Source organism: Hemibagrus wyckioides, linkage group LG10 (assembly GCF_019097595.1).
Source record: "Hemibagrus wyckioides isolate EC202008001 linkage group LG10, SWU_Hwy_1.0, whole genome shotgun sequence".
Lineage (NCBI taxonomy): Eukaryota > Metazoa > Chordata > Actinopteri > Siluriformes > Bagridae > Hemibagrus > Hemibagrus wyckioides.
Window position 1 is genome coordinate 17,812,668 of NC_080719.1, and position 22,265 is coordinate 17,834,932.

Here is a 22,265-nt window from a genome sequence, read left to right on the forward strand (position 1 = left end):
TACAACACAATAGAACTTTCAAACAAAAATTCACCTCAACTGGCTTCAATTTCATTGGCTGAAAGCCTAAACATTGTTACATTGTCAACACTGTCAGTACTATCAACACACTATGTGGTTTCTGTGGCAAAGCCCCAAACAAACTTCTATTTTTAAAGGTGACAGTAAACTGCTCTGTCCAACAGTAAAACCCTCTGAAAATAATAAACCCTTACACTGATCATAAACCCCAGATGGTTGGACGCACATGACTGTTTAGAATGCTTTCATATTCTCTAGCATTATGATTTACTTTTACTGGAAGTAAGAGGCTCAAACCTGTTCTAGCATGTGCACAAAGTGAGCTCCATGAAGACATGATTCACCGAAGTTGGAGTGAAAGCACTTGAGCCCTGGACCACTGAACACCTTCGGACGCAAAATCCATATTAGTGCCATGCCTTTGGAATAGGATGTCCAAGCACATGGGTGTCATGGACAGGCGTTCTCATACTGTCGGTTATGTAGTGTATGTGTGTGTGTAACCAGAATGAAGCACGTGGGGTTGATGTGAAGTTGATAAAAACAGGTAGCAGCTTTTTCAAATTTGGTGTCAAGTGTCAGATTTTAGCAGCACAATGGGGTCACAGCTCCAATTTGATTCAGTCTTGAGCTTATGTTACTGTCTGTGCATTGTTTCTTTGCATGCTCTGCCAATTTCCCGTTCTCTGGTTTCCTCCCATGTCTTAAAACATGCCTGTAGATGGATTGGCAGATATAAATTGGCCCTCGGTGTGTGTGTGTGTGTGTGTAACACTCAGTGTTATTGATGTGTTATGGTGCTTTCTGGAATGACTGAATTACATCAGATTTATGACACAGACAGTCAGCATGTCGTTACATGTTGCACTGTGTATGGCTGTGTATGAGACCAATACAATTTGAATTTGTGGTGAAAAAAAAGAAAAAAGAAAGACACCCCTTCCATAAACAGAACGCTTCACCATAGCAATGATTATTAAATGATTTTTTCATATATTGAATTAACAGCATGCTTTAATGTATTTATTAATGGCTGTAGATTACGTGGCGTGTCTACTATCCAGCTCTCTGTGAATTATCTGTTACTATAGAAACAATAAAATGAGCACATTAATACAAATATATTATTTAAATTACTGCCGAATTTACTGTCAGAGAGAGATACAGCTATGGAAAAAATATATATAAATATATAATTATTTAATCTTGCTTATAAATGTAATTATAGTTTCTTCCTCATATCGTCTCAGGGAGTTTTTCTTCTTGCCACTGTTGCCTCTGCCTTGCTCATTAGGGATAAATATAAATTTAAATATTAAACTTTGTCAATTCTTTTCGGAATTTGTATATTTATGTAAAGCTGCATTGAGACAATGTCCATTGTTAGAAGTGCTATACAAATAAAATAGAATTGAATTATGTAAAGTTAAGCTGCAGCTCAACAAAAACCTGTGAACTGACTCAGTTGTTAAAAGAGAAATGATGCCTTCAACATTTACAAAGCCTCGAGTAACATTAAGCATCAAGTAACTTTATCAACACAGCCCACAGTTATGGTGTGTTGATAATTTACAAAATAGTCTCCATTATTATTCATAGCATAATTATTCCAGTAACAAAATCTAAGCAGACTAAAATCAAAGAAAAACATCAACATTGTAAGCTGGTCAAATGTTCTTAAATCCCTCCAGATATTTTTTTTCTTGTCTAGTCATGGCAATCAAGCTAAGAGCTACTGCATTCTGCGAAACTGAGCTCTCTAAACATGCATGCCAGAGGATGTGAGGCCATGACTTATCTCCTGGACCAGAGGCTACTCCGATGACGTCCATTAGAGTCTCCAGGGACACAGAAAAGCACATCACATGACTGCTGGGCAATGTTACTGACCTGCAGCAGCAATATATAAACGCAAAATGGCATCTCCACTTCAGTTAACGATGCCTACATGTTTAAATAAGCAGTGTATTGAACTGCATTTCATTGCTATCTTTTTGAAAGGTTACTCCTTTAGTCATTTTTGTTGCAGATTATTTACAACCTGACTTAAATGACCACTATGAAACCCACGTAATGGCCTTGAAACTCGTAGTTTCCCTTCAGTCACATTGCCACACTGTCATATGGGAAATAGGGCAAGGGATTACTGTCAGGCTAGAACACTCTGATTCACCTCTAAGCTATCAGAGTCTGGGATAATATACTGTTCATGACCTCCATTCACCCACAAACACACACATATGCATGTGTACACCAGCGAAAAACATGTCTATGCATTCACTCATCACTGCTACTGTTATTGTGTAATATTTCCTTGCCATGAGCAATGCTGCCAGGTTTTTCAGATTACTGAACAGAAGAACGGGAGATTCACAGCATGAAAGTGCACCTGAAAAATCTGCAAGCCAGAATGAATGTTTCCAACATCTTGTGGAATCCATGCCATGAAGCATTGTTTTGAGAGAAAAGGAGGCCCTATCCAGTATAAGTATAGCATTACTAATAAAGCGTTCAGTGAGTGTATATATTTACATCATACATATACTTCATCATTCATAGTCTAGCATAAAAGCCACTGAAGCTGGAAATTATTATATTTTTTGTAGTTGTGCAACCCTTAACACACATACAGATACACAGACATGTTACATGCTCTATATAATACAGACATAAAATCTTTAACACTTTCTTGGTCAAAAAGAGGATTGTTTAGCATTAAATGGCTTATGCATTTCAGAACCTGGAATAAATCTACAGGCTGTCTACAGGCACTGTGAGAAAACAGATAGCTTTCTTATTCTGTAAACAATATTACTGCCAAGGATGCTAAAACTTAAAACATTAGCAAAGAACCAGAATCTGCTAGCAATGGTAGACATTGTGCATGCTGAGGATGCAGCAGCTGGTACTCATAAGCATGCTCATTAGCTGCCTCATACAAGCCCACTCTGGCTTCTAGTTGTGTATCCCACACACCACTACTCCATGGCTGCGAATGATCACTGTTGGGAAAACACAATAGTAAGAGTATACAGATGACGCAAAAGGCCATCTCGACTGCGGTAAGAGGAGAGAGCAAGAGAACAACGCTGAGAGGAGGAGTGGTACAAATGAGCCCACTCCATCTGTGGAGAATAGAACTAACGCTTTTAAAGCCAACAAAGCTGCTATTGTACGTTCGACGCAATCAGTTTAACAGTGACCATGCAGGCACGACAGACGAAGCTGTCACACACAGCAACACTGAATATGACGCGCTGTGCAACGCAAACCATGTGGGGTACTGACTGAGCTCATTACAAAATACCATTTAAATGACAGTATCATTTTAAAAATCTGGGACAACTTTTCAGATCTGTGCATCAATTCTCCTACACTAGTAGAGCTTTTTCCATATTGGTTACCAAACAAATGACTTAAAACTGAAACAGGAATTTTAGATGCTTGAGAAATCCATGTATAGCAACATTTTCTTGGTCTGTATAGCATATATGACCCCATAATGATTATTCATAACTAGGCCAAAACCAGCCCAATACCAAATCTAAATCCTTCCAAAGTATTTCCACTGATTTCAAGGACAGCACTGTGGTTAGAATTGCCATCTCACAGGGTCCACAGTTCGATCAAGGGTTCGATCTAAAGCTCACGTTACAGTCTGTGTAGTTTCCTCCAGGTTCTCCAGCTTCCTTTTACTTCCCCAAAATCCTGCCAGTAGATAAACTGGTGGATTGTACTCACCCCAAGTTAGAAAAGAAAACATGGATTCACTTTTGCATGATACCTTGTAGCCTATCCACGGTTGTGTTCCCAGTATAGACTCTGAGAGAACTGCACAACAGTTTAGAATAAACCAGATGAATCACTGAAAATCAGTAACTATATTTATGAACTCTATTATAATTTGCAAAGCACCATCATACACACACACACACAGATTACTGTCTGCTATTGTTACATAAACTCACCCACACTTGTAGGAATATTCATTACAATATACACACAATATAAAGGACTGTGAGCTTTTATTGTAATAAATATTTGTATTTCAGATCAACTTGTTGTAGATTCAATGCCTTACACCTTTATCCACCTTGAAATGTAGAAGATATTATATGGAATTAAAACAATATATGCAAATTAAACTTGTAAACAAAAACCAAGGCAGGACATCAAGTCAAAAGTAATTCACATCTGCAGTAACATTGCACGAATCTGTGCAGTTCGTCTTTGGTCCTTTTTAATGTCAGTTCAGGCTATTTGACACTATTTTTCTGGATTTGGTCTCAACAAAAGAATGTACAGAATTATATTGTTAAAATTGTCTTCTTTGCTGTAAAAAACACAAGTTTATATGCATGTCTGGGCATCAAGTAAATTCTGTTGATTTTTCATAAGTAAACACAATCTCTGCTGTAAACTTAGTAAAAATTCCAGCTAGGACTCTTCCTCTTGTTTAATGAATTTACACTCATTCTTCCATAACACTGCAAAGTTCTGATATATTCTTGGGTCATCTTGCATGCACAACATGTTTAAGATCTACTGACAGATTTCTAATGTTAAAGTTAAGACACTGTGACAAGATGATGGCAAGACAGTGACAGGTTTCCTGCTGATGACTCTTCCATGCAGATGTCTGTGTAAGCATGACTGCAGTTCCAAGTATCTGAGACTTGTGTGCTACTCTTTTGTCTTGTCTTCCACAGTTCCACAGCATATGAAATTGTTTCTTTCCACAAATTAAGATTACGTATACTTAATCAGTATCTATTCCACAACACTGTTGAATTTACAGATCTGATTGGTCACTAGTAGATTCATTTTCTGCAAAGCAAATGAGGTGTTTATGTTAAAGCGCTTGTTCAAATACATGAGCGTTTCTGTTGTAAAAGGCCTAGTTTTGAACGCCACATAAATACACCACATAACTGTACATACCTATACCATGTGAAGTTTTCTGTAAGGAGACATTTTTTGTGTCACTGCTGTAACAATCAGAGATAAAACTGTTGCTTTAAGTTTTCTCATCCAAGAAAGTCTTCAGGACGGAGGGATTTGGAGTTTCTTTATAACTTGACAGACGTTTCGGGAGAGAGAAAAGGGACCTTTTTGAAGAATAACTGTTAATATATATATATAATATTTGTGGAACTAGAACTTTAGACTTTATCTTCTTTAAAGAAAAATATATTTCTGAATGAATACAGCACAGAGCACTTTTTTTTTTTTGCCTGCTTGACTGAGTAGGTGCTTGAGAGTGGAGATGTTTTACACATTTTGTTATGTTATTGCAGGGGCTACGTGCATAGCCTTGTTTGCATGACGTTTTGCTTGTGTCATCAGAAGGTGTACCTGGACCAGAGTTCACTATGAGAACAAACAGAAAGACACAGGTCCCTTGTGACCTTCACCAATTCTTTTTATTTATGTTGTGTTATGGATGTGCAATGGCAGAATTTTCATAGCCCAGGGTTCCTCCCAGTGTTTACCAACAACATTCAGTCCAGATGTTTCTATTTTATTTTGAGTATTGCATTTACAATTAACAACAGCTTGTTGTTTTACATTTCAGCAAACAGTGTGAGTAGACAGAGAGCAGTTGTTTCATGGGTGGAGTGTTTTCGAAAATTAATAAATGTGCACTACAATAACTGAAAGACTGATTATTATTTCTGTAAATCTCTCTTTAATTTGCTAGAGAAGTATGAATGGCACATGAGGATAAGATAAGAGCAATATCACACAGAGGGACTGCCATTACATGTTAAGTACAGAAATGGTACCTGTTAATGGTTAATAGTTAATTTTTATATCCCTTACTTATAGAAATAACCTGAATAGTATGTGCATTATAAAACAAAAAACACAATGGATTAAGTCAAGGCTTTAGCAAAACTGTATAAAGTTATTATAAGCTATGCTAGTTCCTAGGGGTGGAGCTTCATGAACATGGGCGGGGCATCAATATTATTAATGCCATTATCCAATACCTGTACATTATAACTATACTTATATATTAGTGTGCTAAGGTCAAATAACAAAGGTCTCTTTTTCTCTCTTCTACGCAGTGGAAAAGGCCCAATATAATGTCCAATCATTTTAGTTTAGCAACCAGTGAAGTTCATAAGTGTCGAAAGAACCCTAAAAAAATCATGGCAGTTTATCGTCTGCTTCCATCTTATCATGCTACACAATGTAGTGAGAACCAGCAGTGTTGGACTTAAGGATGAACAACCTTGGCCCTGCCTCAGGAAACTGTTTCAATATGCTGGAGTAAAATATTTCAGTATGCTCCTTTGCTTCCCAAGTAATCACAATCAAGAAAGCATGTTGTGGTAGGTTTCGCTAATTTGCTAACTTTGACTGGCTGTATTATCTAACTTAGCCTGTTTCCTTTGCTAATACCCTAATACCCCCTCCCCCGCTTTCGTGCTATAAAAACTTCCACACTTCTGGGAAGGATTTCCACTAGATTTTGGAGTGTGACTGTGAGGATTTGTGTTCATTCAGCCCTAAGAGCATTAGTGAGATCAGACTCTAATGTTTTAGGAGTGGGGAGGTCTGGGATGCAGTCAGTGTTGCAGTTCAGCCCAACGCTGGTCAGTAGGGTTGAGGTCAGGGCTCTGTGCAAGACACTCAAGTTCTTGCACCCCCGACTGAGCAAAACATTGAGCTGCTTTGTACACAGGGGCAGTGTCGTGCTAGAACAGATCTGAGCCCCTTAGTTCATTCTGTGCAGTTTGTGGCAACAGTTTAATGTGTCAGGTGTCTACTGTCCTTTGGCCTTATTGTGTACTCTTACCTCTGTGCCGTTTGGTGCACAAAAATAAAATGCTAATGAATTTGACTTGCAATTTAAAATAAGTCTGTACCAAACACTTCCTAAGTTGTTATGCAATATTTAAGAAGTGATTTTCCACAGTAGGGAGCATTACAACACTAAAAGGTTTTTTTGTAAGTAGACCTCAGATTTGGTATTATCAATTTTCACTTTTGCAGGTAATCATTATCAGCTGCGACCTGCCACATTTTGTGGAAGATTTTCTTATTTACACCGCAAAATATACCAAGAAAGCTGTACTGTTTTAATTTGGAGATTTTTCTTACTACACAAAGAACATTTCTTTTTATCAGTAGGAATAAGGTTTTGTCAAAACAAAATCTTGGTTACTATGAATGGGAGTTTGTAAGGCATGGGGGTTCATCTGGGATTCTGTTTGCAATAAAGTTGAAGGTGATGTAAATGATTGACTTGTTCATGTGAGAGGTACCCCTTTCAACTAGTGACCGGTAGAAAAAACAAGCTTACATCATCTTTAATTACTAACAGACCAGCAATGTGTTGGCGCAGAGTGACTAAGCAGAGCTGGGGAGTGTAATATTGGGCAACTTTTATTTGTTATGTGCAGACCACTAAGGTGCACTTCATGGTTCATGCAGGTTTGAGATGGTTCATAACCAGGGGAAATGAAGAAATGACAGCACAGTGATTGGACGTAATCAGGTCATTATCACTGTGAATGCTAGCCGGAAGGCCTAAATATGGTCCTTCACATCAAAAGAAGCTCTTTCATTAACAGGAAGTACAGGGCCATGCTGGGCTTAATGAAAGCATTCGGCTAAATAGCTCTTCTCTACCTCTTCTGCTCTGTAATGCCTAATATCCAGTAACAACACGAAAAACAAGCAAAATGATTTTCAAAGAATGATGTAAAAGGGGTGAACGTGTGCAAATGTCTGTGGGCTTTCATGTTTTGGAGAATTAAAGTCCAGTCTTGGGGAGTTACTCTACATCAGATGAGATGTGATGAGGAAATAAAAGACATGAAAACTCATATATCAGTTTTAATATCAGCTAAAAGACTGTAGTTTTTAGATTCATCAGGAGAAAATAATCATAATGCTGCTGTTATCATATACAATATTATCATATTGATCTTCTGGTTTATCCTGCACACACACACTCATACACGCCTAGGAGCACCCACACAGACAATACACTGATCTCAGGATTGATCAGTGTAAATAATCAAATGTTGTTGTTTTTTTTTTTTGAGCTGATATGCAAACATGCAACATGGAGAATATTGAGAGTTACATTGAGAGCTGGCTGTTAGGAGAACTCTTATCCTGTCTGTCTCTTAGACTAAGACTGGTTATTATAGGCCATTCTTGCTTTAGGTGAAAGGCATCGAAGCTTAATCCAATTATAGGTTCAAGGATCTGCTGTGTCATTGTGTCTAGTGACCAGCACTAAAGGTCTTTAGGTTGATATGAGTCCAAAATATCACACTTGGCCTAGACACAGAATTCATCACAAGCAGAAGCACGTATTTATGTGTATCCTTGGTTTAAAAATAAATATTGGACTGAATCCTATGGAAGCAGAAGATCGCACACACACACACTTTCCCTCTTTCTTTCTTTTCATCTTCGTTAATTCCTTCCTTCCTTGCTTCCTTCCAAATATCTGCAGAGCACACACACACACACACACATCTAAAGTCTTTTGTATCCTTGTGTAGTAGAGTTCAAGGTGCTGTTAGTAAAACTAATCATGGAGAAGTGCAGGTGAAACACATTTTGTATCACAGTTTAATTATGCTTAAGGAACCATGTCTAATAGTATATAATCCTGTAGATTTTATATACCAGTAAGAGTTCTAACTATATTATTCCCAGAACTCATCATAACCCTAACCCTAACCCTGTTAAGGATTTTTAATTACTCCATCACCTTTAGCAGGCCAAGTGTTAATGGTCCATGAGTGTATTATTGACTGTGTTTTTTGTTGTTGTTGTTGCTATGTCTGTGTCTGCTATTCAGCCATGCATCATCCAGCATACTGAGCTTGGTGAAATGAATTCAGGTTTAAATATCACCCGGTATTTTCAGTGAAAGCTGAATATGATAAGCCTATGGTGCCACTTTTAAACATATCTAAACATTTAGATATGTTTAAAAGGCTTCCAGTGCCTGCTACTGACAAGCTAACTCTCAGCTATTATAGTTTGGTTTATGCAGTGTGCAGAAACTGAGTAAACAAATGTCAATGATGTGCTATCAAAGTTATAGCAGGGCATTAATGGAACAACTTATTATGCAAAATGGAAAAACACTACATCTATCTGCCCTCACTGAAACAGTTTCAGTTCTCTTGGCAAGTAAGAGCATGATTTACAGACTTCTTTATACTGTACGATTGAGGCACATATGCTCAAACATTAGCTAACTGCCAATTTGTTGTGCAACCAAAGATTCACAATGGGTTTACATGTGAAGGCAATGAATAGATCTGAAAAAGCCTTCGAATAAAAAAAAAAAAAACGTGAGCAAATGACTTTTGCAACTTTTACTTTAATGCAAAATTAATACTCATTGTCGAGAATTCATGAAATGATACTGCCACCTTGTGGTTACAGAGAGATACACAGCCAATGTGGACCTCAACAAATAAACATCCATCCATCCATGTTCTGTAACCTACACAGGGTCAGGGTGAGCCTGGAGTCCATCCCACGGTACTCGGTGTAGAAGGCAGGAGACATCCTGAGCAGGGTTCCAACCGATGCAGAAGGGAGGACACTAATGTACCTGGAAGAAACCCAAAACCCGAAGACCTCACGCACCGTGTGGAAGTGGGAATCGAACCTCCAACCCCAGAGGTGCAAGGAACAATAAAAATGTTGGTTATTAATATGCTAGCATCTGGGTTTTTAATTTCATTTTCTACATATTCAATTTGCAAATAAATGTCAATTCCCTATAAGCACTTCTGTACCTTTGTGTTTCCTTGATACATATTGTATTTTTTTTAATGCACTGAACCTTTACTACACTTTAAGTGCCAGTGTTATTTCATGAAATTTTAGATCCACATACATAATGAAGTGTAAATTCTAATAACCACAATTTTAATAATTATTATCATTAAATATAACTATTATTATTAAGTGTTTTGTTGTGAGTGGTGGTGCACTGGGTTGCTGTCTCACACATTCAGGATCCCAGGATCTTCTCACCATGTTTCATGGCTTTCCACCAGGTTCTCCAGTTTCCTCTCAGTGGAAGATGCAGATTGGGAATACTACCTTGTACCTCTGGTGTAAATGGGTGTGTTCATGGTTCCTTGTGATGCCTCATGTCTGAAATATCTCCAGATCCAGCATGACACTTACCAAGATAAAGCGGTTTATTATTATTATTATTATTATTATTATTATTATTATTATTATTATTATTATTATTATTATTATTATTATTGCTGTTTCTTTTGCAGGCTTAAAATAGTTTAATCGGATTTTTTTTAAATATTGATCAGTATCAAACATCTCCACTAGATGGCGACTAAACCGATCGTTTTTTGGCACAGAAAAACAGAGTCTCTTGAAACTCTATAGAAAATCCGTTTCCAATCATTTCTGCGTGTTTAAAATGATAATAGGATTGTTAATGCTAATTGATATTGATATCGCTCTCATTTTTTTTAATGTATCTGCTGTTTTGGGTGAAATGTGCAATTAACAAGAGCACTGCAACTGTGATCTCTAGCATGATTATTAGCATTCAGGAGCTAATAACTTTATCTCCTAATTACTTTAATATTAATTTTTGAGCTATTCAATATCATCCAAGTGAATTTAAATTGTTCCTTCCTTCCTTCCTTCATTCATTATGATTGCTATGGTAATCAGTGACAAAATGTGGATATAAAACCACATTATTTAAGGCTTTAACTGTTTAATTCCTAGGTAGAATGTCAAAATATGACATAATATGATTTATAACATGCTAGATGTGTAAAGAAAGGAAGAGTGGCATGTTGGCAAACTGGGTCTTATTGCTCCCTCATAGCTCCAGGGTTCTCTGTGCAGTCCTGAGATCTGGATACTGTATCTGTAGAGTTTCTGTGTATTTTCTCTAGATGTGCATTAAGGCATTGGCTGGCGTGTATGTGTGTGTGTGCGTGCGTGTGTGCGCGTGTGTGTGTAAACAGTGCCCTGGATTCTTTGGAATTCCATGATGTATCATGACCTTGTGCCCAGTGTTACCCAGGTAAAGGCTACTGATTCACAGTGACCCTGACCAGGATAAAGCAGTTGCTGAAAATGAATGAATGATTGAGTGACAAAAGAAAGGGAGTATTGTTTCGACTGGTTATTATAGTGGTGGAATTATTTAGTTTAGAGGTGTGTTGTTCAAAAAAAGCTCAGGCTTTCACTTACAATGATTAATTTGGCAGATGCTTTTATGCAAAGCAAGACCTGAGGGAAAGAATAATCCAAATTTATAGCAAAGCAGCAGTGGCTTGATTGAGGCAGGTCTGGAGTTTGAACTCACAACCATATGGTGCCTATTCGTTAGAGATTCACCTACCTCCCACATTATGACCCTGCAAATAGATGCATTTTTTTCTTTCTTTGCAAACAATTTTCCTTTCTTTCTAAACAAAATACTTATTACCTCTTTGTCATTAAGGACTACAGTCTTAAACACACCTGAGGAGCATTCATATATATGTATATATATATATATATATATATATATATATATATATATATATATATATATATATATATATATATATATATATATATATGTAAAATACAAAAAAAACACATAAAATGCCAACCAGGTTTAATGCATTTTCATTTAGCATATCATGAAACATAAACACATCAAAAAGGTGATGCAAATAGTTACAGCTGATCCTAATATATCTCTTATTGCCTTTCTAAATTGATGCAAAGTTATTAAGTTACTCATATTCACATGACAAGCTTTTTTTTTTTTTTACCTATTATATTAATAATATGTACATCACAGTTTATGTTGCATTTGTCATTTCAAAACCACAGAACAAGACAAATAGTCCAATATTTATTTTACACCATATGTTTGTGCTTCTTTATTTTTTTTTTTTATTTCTGGTCCTTCACATAATATTATTAGATAAACACTGTACCTGCTTTAAAATTGTAAACGCAGAGTGTCTGACAAAACGTTTCTGTAAAGGTTCATTTTTAATGTTCTGAATGTGCTCAAGATTCTAAAAGTGCTTTTATATAATGTATTGCTAAAGCAATGGCATTAAATAGTCAGAGGATATATACACACTAAAGAAAGGGGAAAAAAAACGTTAACTATACAAGGGTGTTCAATACAAATGAGATTAATACACATTTAGATTTCACGCACAGGTTAAATGTTTTAGTTAGTTTAATGATTAATGCATATTTCAGGTTTTCGCGTGCCACCAACATCGGGAAAAACTGCTTTCGATATTTAAATCTGCTTTGCTGTGCTTTGTTTTAAGTAAAGCTCTGTATCTGATGACACTCTATAATCACAATGAGTAGGAAGGTAGTTCTACATGATCAAATGTGCATCATTCACTATTCATGTTTGCTAGTTCAAACCTGTTGTTACTATTACAAAGCCAACAAAGAAAAGTCTGAACCCAAATCTTTTAATTTCTAACATGCTTTTGTACTGTTGTACTGATGTCTAATTTGGAAGAGCTGGATAATGCGGTCACCTTGTTGCGCTTGTGGTCTCATTCGCCCATTGAGAACATGATAAAGTGCATAACCGGTTCAAGACGTTTTTCTATTCGAGTTTTAAACGAAATCCTTTAACAAGACACAAAGCCCTATAAATGACTGTGATGATGATTAGGGTTTTTTTTTGTTAGGGGTTTTTTTTTTTTTTTTTTTTTACAGCCTGAAAACAAACCTTGTTGAGGAAAGCTGTGCATGAGCAGGTGGAGAGGGGAGAAGAACAAGTTAATACTGAAGATGTCCAAGTCAACTCAATCAGATGGTAGAGAGATTTGGGTGAAGTCAACTCTAAGTCTTCCCTTGAATCTAGTGGTCGTTACAGGAACCAAATAAATCATCGACGAGAATAAATGAAAAGAGAAAAGAGTCTGGTTGGTCAACCGTGCACCGAAGAATACCTGATTCAGATCCAAAGAAATGGGACTAATGTGATGAGTGACTTTTGTACATTTTCCTCCAGTCATGTCATTGCTGAAATGACTCTGCTCCTACTTTCTCCACCACTCGAACCCTCTCTACATGATGCTGCACTTGGCCTTCAGCTTGTCGGCCCTGCGTTGCTTGCTGGAACGCATGTTGAGGCTCATGTCGCGCTTCTTGTCCAGGTTGAGCAGCTCCTGGAAGAGCTCAGTGACGTTGTGGTTGGTCTTGGCCGACGTCTCCATGAAGGCACACTTCCAGCTGTTGGCCTGTGCCTCCCCTTCCTTGGTCTCGACCTCACGTTGGCTCTCATCGCTCTTGTTGCCCACCAACATGATGGGGATGCCCTCCACATTGCCCTTTATGGCCAGCACCTGCTGGTAGATGGGTTTGAGCTCCTCCAGTGACTGGCGGCTGGTGATGGAGTACACCAGGATGAATGCGTGACCCTTGGAGATGGACAGGCGCTGCATTGCTGGGAACTGGTGGCTGCCTGTTGTGTCGGTGATCTCCAGCGTGCACACACTTTTGTCACAGCTGATCACCTGCCGGTACGTATCTTCCACCGTGGGGATGTACGTGTCCCTGAACGTGCCCTTCACAAAACGAAGGACCAGGGAGCTCTTGCCAACACCTCCAGCCCCAAACACCACCACACGGTAGTCATTGCTCTGCTCAGGCATGCTGGTATGGTCCACTCAGGGTGCAATCAGTGCTAACTCTTGATGTATTCCCTGAGATCTAGAAAAATACAAATTGAAAAAAAAAACATGCATTATTTTATCACTCATGATCATGTTATTAATATCTGATGAATATTTTTTTTGCAATCTCAGGGCCACACAACCACGCATGCCCACAAAATCCCCAGTGTTCAAAGTCTCTCAATGTTCATTTGTGTCTAGCTGAAATGAACAACGTAGGTGTGTGTTCATCCTTGGAGCTCATTCAAAAGTAGAATTTAACTGTGTATAAACAATGGACGATAAAGCAGCACTCACCAGGAATACAGAAAAAGCAAGATACACTCTACAGTCAAAAGTACGCGGACACCTGATTTTCACACCCATATGTGGTTCTTCTCTGGTCTGTTGCCAAAAAGTCAGAAGCACAAAATTGTCTAGGATGTCACTATGTGCTGCAGCATTATATTTTCCCCTCACCAGATCTAAGAGGCCCAGATTCCATCATCACAATGCTCCAGTGCACAAAACATGCTCCTGTTCAGAGCCCTGTCTCTGACTCAACCCCACTGAACACCTTTAGGATGAACTGGAACACCGACTGCCCCTCAGACCGCCTCACCTGCCCTCAGTGATACAGCCAAAGTCTAGTGGAAAGTCTTGATTGTGATTGGTCAGGTGTCCACAAACATTTGGCTATATAGTATATCTAAAATTACAGTATGTCAATGCACTTAAACAAACTCAGTAGGCCTAGCATTATAATTGTGCTGTGCATGCATGAGTAAGATATTATTTAGCTGTATGAGAAGGGTGAGTCAGGATGCTTGAATAGAAATGCCTCTGTCAGCTGTTTTGCGTCAAATCAGTTTTAATTGTTCTGTGTTTTTACCAGCAGAAGAGAACAAGAGCTCTGAAGGTTTCACTGTTATATCAAACTGCTATGTATCTGTATTTTGTAAGAAGGCATCGGGTGTGTCTCAATCAACTCCTTAGTTCAGTAGTCAAGGCACTGATCAGGGAGTCGGCCATTTTAAGGGTTGTCTCTTTCTCTTCCTCAATCGCAGTGCATTGGAACATATGCTCCATAAAAAATCCTACAGTGCACCAAAGAAAAAGGGAGCATCTATGTGCACGATGTTCCATTATTGGAAACGACAACATGTTTTTTGAAAGAACGAAAAAAAATTACGGACGAAACTTTGCAGGACTGACTTTTCTACAAATTTTAACTTTATTTGATGTTCTGTACATGGTTAGCTTGAATCTAACATTTAAGTCTTTAACGATTTGAATAAAAATTCCAAAAGCTGGAAACTTTGCAAGGATTATGTCAAAGATATCCGCCCTGCCTGCTGTAGATACTGCCCGTAGTCACATTTCACAATATCGGTACGTCGTCATATGGCAGGAATCGAGTCATCAGTGTCCCACTGTGTCATGATCCAGTTTACACGATATACAGATTTATAACCTGCTAGGGAGCTGATTGAGTCTCACCATTAATTTCTTTAACAATCATGAACGGAGTCTGCAGTGTTTCCACTTGTAACAGTCACAATGGAATCTGGACTTTGTGCTTCATGATCTCTTTTGTTTTGTTATTGTTTAGTTATTTTAGTATTTTTTTTCTTTTTAAGTTTAAGAGACTTATGTGGTGTGTGGTTTGAAAGGATGTATAAATGTGGTATACAATAAACTCATGTGGTATAAGAGGAATAAAGCAATGTGGCCTAACATGAAGCATCATTAAATATTTCCTATAGCTACTGTATTTTTGTTCTACAGAACACCCTCTGTATTTTATTCCTTATGTTAAAAAATAGTAACCTGTTACCATGACCTATCATTCCTTAGTGTGACACGAGATAAACTGACTGCATACAAAGTTTTTGAACAGCCGCAGTTCAGTTTAGAACAATACTCCACATCTGAATAATTCCTTGTCCTATTGCTCCGTACTCTGCATGGACTCTGCTCCATACTCTGACTGTTTAGGCTCAGCCAGTGTGCGAATGTGCAAATAGAAAATAGTGCATTTCTCTGCTGCCATCAGCACCAAGGTCAGAATATATTAATGACTCACTCATCACACTCTGGAGCAGATGTAGCCATTGGTCTCCTGTGTATAGCAAGATCAAACTGGCTATTTCCAGCACTTAGAATACATTTCTCTCCAGGATAGAATCTTATCCTCTCTCCCTCACCTGAGCACCGTGTGTGTGTTGACGTGTATTATGGTTACTTTGCTCATGCATCTGATTATCATAAACAGTGTAATTAACAGTCTCTTGGTTCTGAAGAGCTGACAGTGCAAAGTAGGTCACATGTTCACTTCAGCCAAGATAAGTGTGGAATTATAATAATTAGGACTGGGCCATAATCAATGATAATAAATGAAAATCAAACCTATTAGAACACTCCTGAGGCTGCTGATATAACAAAAGAAAATACAAAAACACACAATGCTGCAAATCTCTTTCCTAATAACCCGTCTTGCTATTATTCGAGATCTTCACTGCAAGTTCACAACATGATCTTTAGGGAATTGCTTTTCATGTCCCAGTCGTCCCATGTGTCCATGGTCAGGGATCCTTGTAAAACAGGACGGGAAGGATGACATAATCATGTTCTTTCCCATCACTAAGCAACATATCAACAGAGAGCTGAGTTTTCCGTGTTATCTCTTGAGAAGCCTGTTATTGCAACTTAAAAAGATTTCAATGTTGCATGCAATGAACTGGAACATATACTGTATATGAAGCAGTGTATGTAACCAGTACTTGACATTAAACAACAACAATAAAAAGAGGGCGAAGGGAGCAGGGAGACTAGAAGAGTATCAGAAACAACTGGATGAAGGATATAAATTCCAATTTGGGAAAAAATAAGAAAAATATACATTGCACGTGTTTGAAGCACAGTGTTCTCCTGTAAGCGCAGGCAAATACGTATCTTATGAGAGGGAGGGAAAGAGAAACGCTGCAGTGCAGAATCACCAGAGGAGAAAGACGAACAGGGTGGGCCTCTGGTGTCATATGGATGCCTGTATCTCTGCTGCAGTGCTTGACTAAAAACTTTTTTCTTTTGTAATCATTTTGCATCTTTACAACACTTGCAAGAGAGATTTCATGTTTCCATCGGTATTCTCGGTGAAATATATATATATGTATATATCTCCTCAAACAGTAAATAACGGCACCATGTGCCGACCAGTACATTCAAGAATCGGCTATTCTTCCTTCGTCCGCATCCTCGTGACGTCTCAGTTGTGCTTCTTTTCTGGAACTCTGGGAGTTCTCTGGTTACTGTGGAAACACACCCCAAGGGCAGGCATGATACAGAAGAAAGACCATGTGTGAGAGAGGATGTAAGCTGGGATATTAAAGAAGCTTAGAGGATAATGAGGGGAAAAAAAGAACACGTCTCACTTTAGGTGAAAAAAAACCCCATGCCATTCCTCTATTATATTACTGCAGTTGCCCCTGGTAGTTAGCCAACAAACGCTGGGTTTAATTCATGTCACAGGAGCTTTATATAAGCTTACATAAGTAGTCTATTTCAGCTACTGTATATTAACTTGGTCATGATTCATCCCAAATTACTGAACCTTACAAAATTCTCTCCTCCGCTGAGAATCATTTCAGAAACTGCAAAAATAGCACCGTGTTACATCTTAACCAGCATTACACCATAATGCCAAGCAAATTTCTATGATAATCAGCTCAGCATTACATCCAAAATATGTATAAAAAAAAAAGAAAGCCATCTAGTTCAGTGCCATTCGTTCACAACCAATCAGCTCACTTCAGGTTAACAGGCAGAAGAAAAAAAAAATATTACATATATATATATATATATATATATATATATATATATATATATATATATATAGATATATATATTTACCATATATAACTAAAGAAATCCTCACTGGGTTCTAATTCAGCTGTAGCAGCATGCATATGGCATGCCACTAGACCTACAAGATGGTCCTGCTGTGCTTCCAAAAACAAACCTGTCGTTTCATAATCCTTACCAGCAGCCCCACCATCATTCCTCTAATCAGCACTTAATAATTGATGCTAAACAGTTTGAACGAATATCCAAAAATGTCACCTCCAAAAATATCCGCAGAGGATGACATTTCATTCCACAAGGCCAATCATCATATTTATTTTTAACAGCACATGCCAAACCAACGAGGAACCGGAACAAGCTGAAAAGGGATGCACAAGCAATGAGAGAATCTATTGATTCAAAGCTCGCCTTTATTTATTTATTTAAAAAAAAACTCCATTTTGTTGTCCAGTTTTTTCATCAGGTCTGACTCGGTCCCTGGTTAAAATATCTTATAAGTCACGCAAATGATATTTGTAGCTGTTGAGGTTTATAAGTCTTTATGCTATTTATTGATTTTGAGTTCTTACTCACACACACACACACAGAGAGAGAGAGAGAGAGAGAGAGAGAGAGAGAGAGACTTAAAGACTTAAAGTTAAAGACTAAACATTTTTTTAACACCATGACCCCAGCCTTCATTCATACCCCTTCTCGAGTTGTAATGCCACAGCAGCCACTTTGGTGTTATTTCTAACCGAATCTAATCATATGATGTGATTCATCATTCCAGCAAATGAATTTTATGATATGCAGTGATCATGACGTTCCTGCTGATCTCTCAGTTGTTGATGTGGGTGTTTCTGTGGGTGATATTTTTTTTTTCCTTGATGAATCACACCATCCAGGGAACATGAGAAACGCGAACCAGATCGCATCACAGGGTTCACCAGGACGTTTTTAGCCTATGTGCTGCTCGGTATATCGGGACCGCAATACGTAGAAGAGGAATCGCAATGATTTTTTTTTTGTCTGTATCGTGTTGCCTGTATTTTAATGCAACACACGGACTACGTTGACGATGCTCGTAATAACGCGAGAGCATTGGATGGTTGATGATTCACTTCTAATTCACTACAGCGCGTCATGGGCAGTTTCAGGAAAGCATTAGATAACGTAAATTAGAAACATATTGTCAGCGAAAAAACACACAAACATATAACAACAAAAAGAAAACCCCTACAAGGCTGTGTTACAGCATGGCTTAATTATTGCATCACGGATACCGTCCTGAACGGGGCGGCTGTATAGACGCAGGGTCGGTATAGAAATCGAACAAAATGGCCATGTCGGGTTTGAACGATTTAGAAAAAAATATTTTAATAAATCACCTCTTGCTTCTCGGTGTCCTTGCTTTCGCATGCCTGCACCGTGTCTTTCTTTTGTTAAGCTACGTGACCGTCGCGCTCCATCACACCAAATAAAGCTTACGGCTCAAGGACGCGCAAGAAGATGCTCGCTACCGAGCGCGCGAATGCGCATCCTGTTACAAATAGCCCATACCATCCTGCCCTTACCTCGACGCTGTTCTGCAGTGTCCCGAAGACGTCAGGCAGGAGATTATACGAAGCAGCGAGAAAGCAAACACGCGACGGATGTCTTAGATTCTACGCCATGCCAGTCACGTAGCATTTTGCCTGGCGGTTTGCATGGCGTTAAAAAAAACGGAGAGATGTCGCGGAGAGCTAAGGTGCCGTTATTGCTGTTGGAAGGCGCGCGCGCGCGGCTACGCTCCAGTGTGGTGTGACGCACGCGGACACCCCCGCTTCCTCCGCGCGCGCAGTGTGACGGTGCGGCTCGCGCAGCTCAGCACTGCCGCTATCAGGACTAGGAACGAAAAAAAGGAGGGGGGGGATCTCAACATTTCATTCATTTTATCCTCGGAAGATGAGGGCGTGGATGCATACGGTCCAGGAAAACAACACCAACGTTAGTTCTATAAAAGGGCTGATCTATAGGTTTACAGTACTATAGGTGTGTGTAGACACAGTACAGCAGTCAGCCTGTGAGGTCTGCAGTGGCCGAGAAAGCCAAATATTTATTTATTTTCCCCAACCCTTAACAGCCGTGGTGTTTAGACTATTACGTAGCATTACATAAAATAGAATAGAAAAAATATTATTATTTATTATTATTATTATTATTATTATTATTATTATTATTATTATTATTATTATTATTAACCCAATTATATGTGGTTGTTGTTATTTATCTTTAATTATTATTATTATTATTATTATTATTATTATTAATAATAATAATAATAATAATAATAACCTAATTATTTGTGATTGGTGTTGTATTTATTATTATTATTATTATTATTATTATTATTATTATTATTATTATTATTATTATTATTAACCCAATTTGTGATTTTTTTTTTATTATTAATAATAATAATAACCGTAGTTGTAAAAAGTAATAGTGGTTGTAATAATAATAATAATAATAATAATAATAATAATAATAATAATAATACTTAATAATACTTACTAATATACTTAATAATAATACTATTATTATTATTATTATTATTATTATTATTATTATTATTATTATTATTATTATTAACCCAATTTGTGATTTTTTTTTTATTATTAATAATAATAATAACCGTAGTTGTAAAAAGTAATAGTGGTTGTAATAATAATAATAATAATAATAATAATAATAATAATAATAATAATACTTAATAATACTTACTAATATACTTAATAATAATACTATTATTATTATTATTATTATTATTATTATTATTATTATTATAAACCCAATTATTTGTGATTATTTGTGATTTTTCAGTAGGTCTAGTGTTTTGTAGCCTCAAACACATCTTATGTGCAATGCTACACTGAATTAGAGCTCAGTCTGAATCAGTGACTAGATGATGAATGTGTTTTTCCTCCAAATGTTGCTGAGAGGCTATTTTAATGTCACCTATTCTATTTAAGTTCTGGATCTTTAATCTAGGGCCTTTCTTGTCAATAATAATAATAATAATAATAAAATTTCAACATGTGATACATGTAAACATTTCGAATTTTCCAGGTGTTTTCATGTGAAGGAAAGTATCATGTTGTAAAGACGCATAGCTTGAACTTCAAGACTGGCTGTAAACCAGATTTAATGCCATTTTGAGAATTTGGGACATGTGCTTGTCAGTTTGGTCATTTTCAATCAATTTTCAATTGATTTAGGCCTCTATATTCAGATGTTATTGTTATTTATCTGAAGCATGCTTATTTCTAAGAAAATCAGATTTCAGTTGCATGATTCTTATTAAATATTCTTATTAAGTTATTTGTATGAACACAGTAGACTGCGCAAAAGTGACTACACATAAAGATGTTGGTCTATGAAATGTTTTCTACTTCATTTCCTACAGTAATCACAATAAAAGGCTTTAGAACATTTAAAATATATTAGAAATTTATAAACAAATATTCTAAAAAAAAGAATTCTTATATGATGTGATATGAATTAAATCTATAAAGTAAGGATCAGTAAGATACTGTAACTGTTTTTCGATTATCAGGCCAGAAGATAAATCCTGATGCTGTCCCAATTTACTCAATGTCCCAATACAGTCAAAGCTGAATTCACAATATACTAATATTACTGGCAACAATAATATTAACAGTGTTATTTTACTAGAAAGCAAGAAAGCAGGAAAAGATATTTTATTTTATTTTATTTTATTTTATTTTATTTTATTTTATTTTATTTTATTTTATTTTATTTTATTTTATTTTATTTTATTATTTAAAATGAACTAGTCAGTATTAACCTATTAACATGTGGTGAAAAATTTCAGGTTTTTTCTATCTGAACTGCTGCAATGTTTGACTCTGAACCTCTGACTGTTGCTGCTGGTGATGGTTGTGTTCATCATACTGCAACAACTGCACAGATTTTTATAAACTTCTATATTTGCATTGTCTGATTCAGTATTAATGCTTATTTCTTGCAAATATTGTCTTGTCCTGCCCTTTATTGTTTAGTTCATTGTTTCTTACTAATTACTGAGCTGTACGTCAATTTCCAACAACACTGGTGTGTAGCAATAACAGAATCCTGAATCTTCAATAACAAGGAATTGTTTCTCACACTATTTTTCACTCAGACTTTTGTTCCCCATGTCTCTGATCGCATACAGAGATTCAGGCTGTGGTCCAAACCGCATTCTAGGGTACTAAATGGTATCTTGGACAGATAATACGGTCCCATTACTATAATAACACTATTTACTGCGATAATGTATGGTTTGGGGTGTTATCTAACTTAAACTCTAGTTATAGCCGTTGGATTCCCAGAAAAGCTGGACTTTGTTTCCCCCTAGTGGTTGAGTCAAGTAACTTTAATAAAAAATAGACTCCATTACGTTCAAATATCTATCTAGTTAGTCATTTATTCATCCAGCGTTCCGCATATAAACCAAACCACTTATAGTTAAAACAACAACAACAATAACAAGAAGAAGAAGAAGAAGAAGAAGAAGAAGAAGGTGTACCCAGAAGATCTTCACGGTAACACACTATACTGTAAACTGCACTACGCCGTAACACACACTACACTGTAACCTGCACTGCACCGTAACACACACTACACTGCAACACACTACACTGTAACACACACTACACTGAAACACACATTACATTGTAACACACTACAGTG

The 22,265-nt window shown here is 37.1% G+C and overlaps 1 protein-coding gene across 2 annotated transcripts; it reads right to left on the minus strand.

Annotated features, from left to right (window-relative positions):
* Positions 1-11,647: 11,647 nt before the first annotated feature.
* Positions 11,648-19,339, minus strand: diras1a (DIRAS family, GTP-binding RAS-like 1a). Of its 2 annotated transcripts, none has more exons than XM_058401490.1 (2): positions 19,106-19,339; positions 11,648-13,746 (listed from the first exon to the last, which is right to left on the minus strand). In XM_058401490.1, exon 2 carries the CDS (start codon positions 13,686-13,688, stop codon positions 13,101-13,103), a length of 588 nt encoding a protein of 195 aa, XP_058257473.1. In that variant the 5' UTR covers positions 13,689-13,746; positions 19,106-19,339; the 3' UTR covers positions 11,648-13,100. The 2 variants fall into 2 exon arrangements, with proteins under 2 accessions (XP_058257473.1, XP_058257474.1); XM_058401491.1 differs by lacking the exon at positions 19,106-19,339 and adding an exon at positions 18,920-19,085.
* Positions 19,340-22,265: the final 2,926 nt, after the last annotated feature.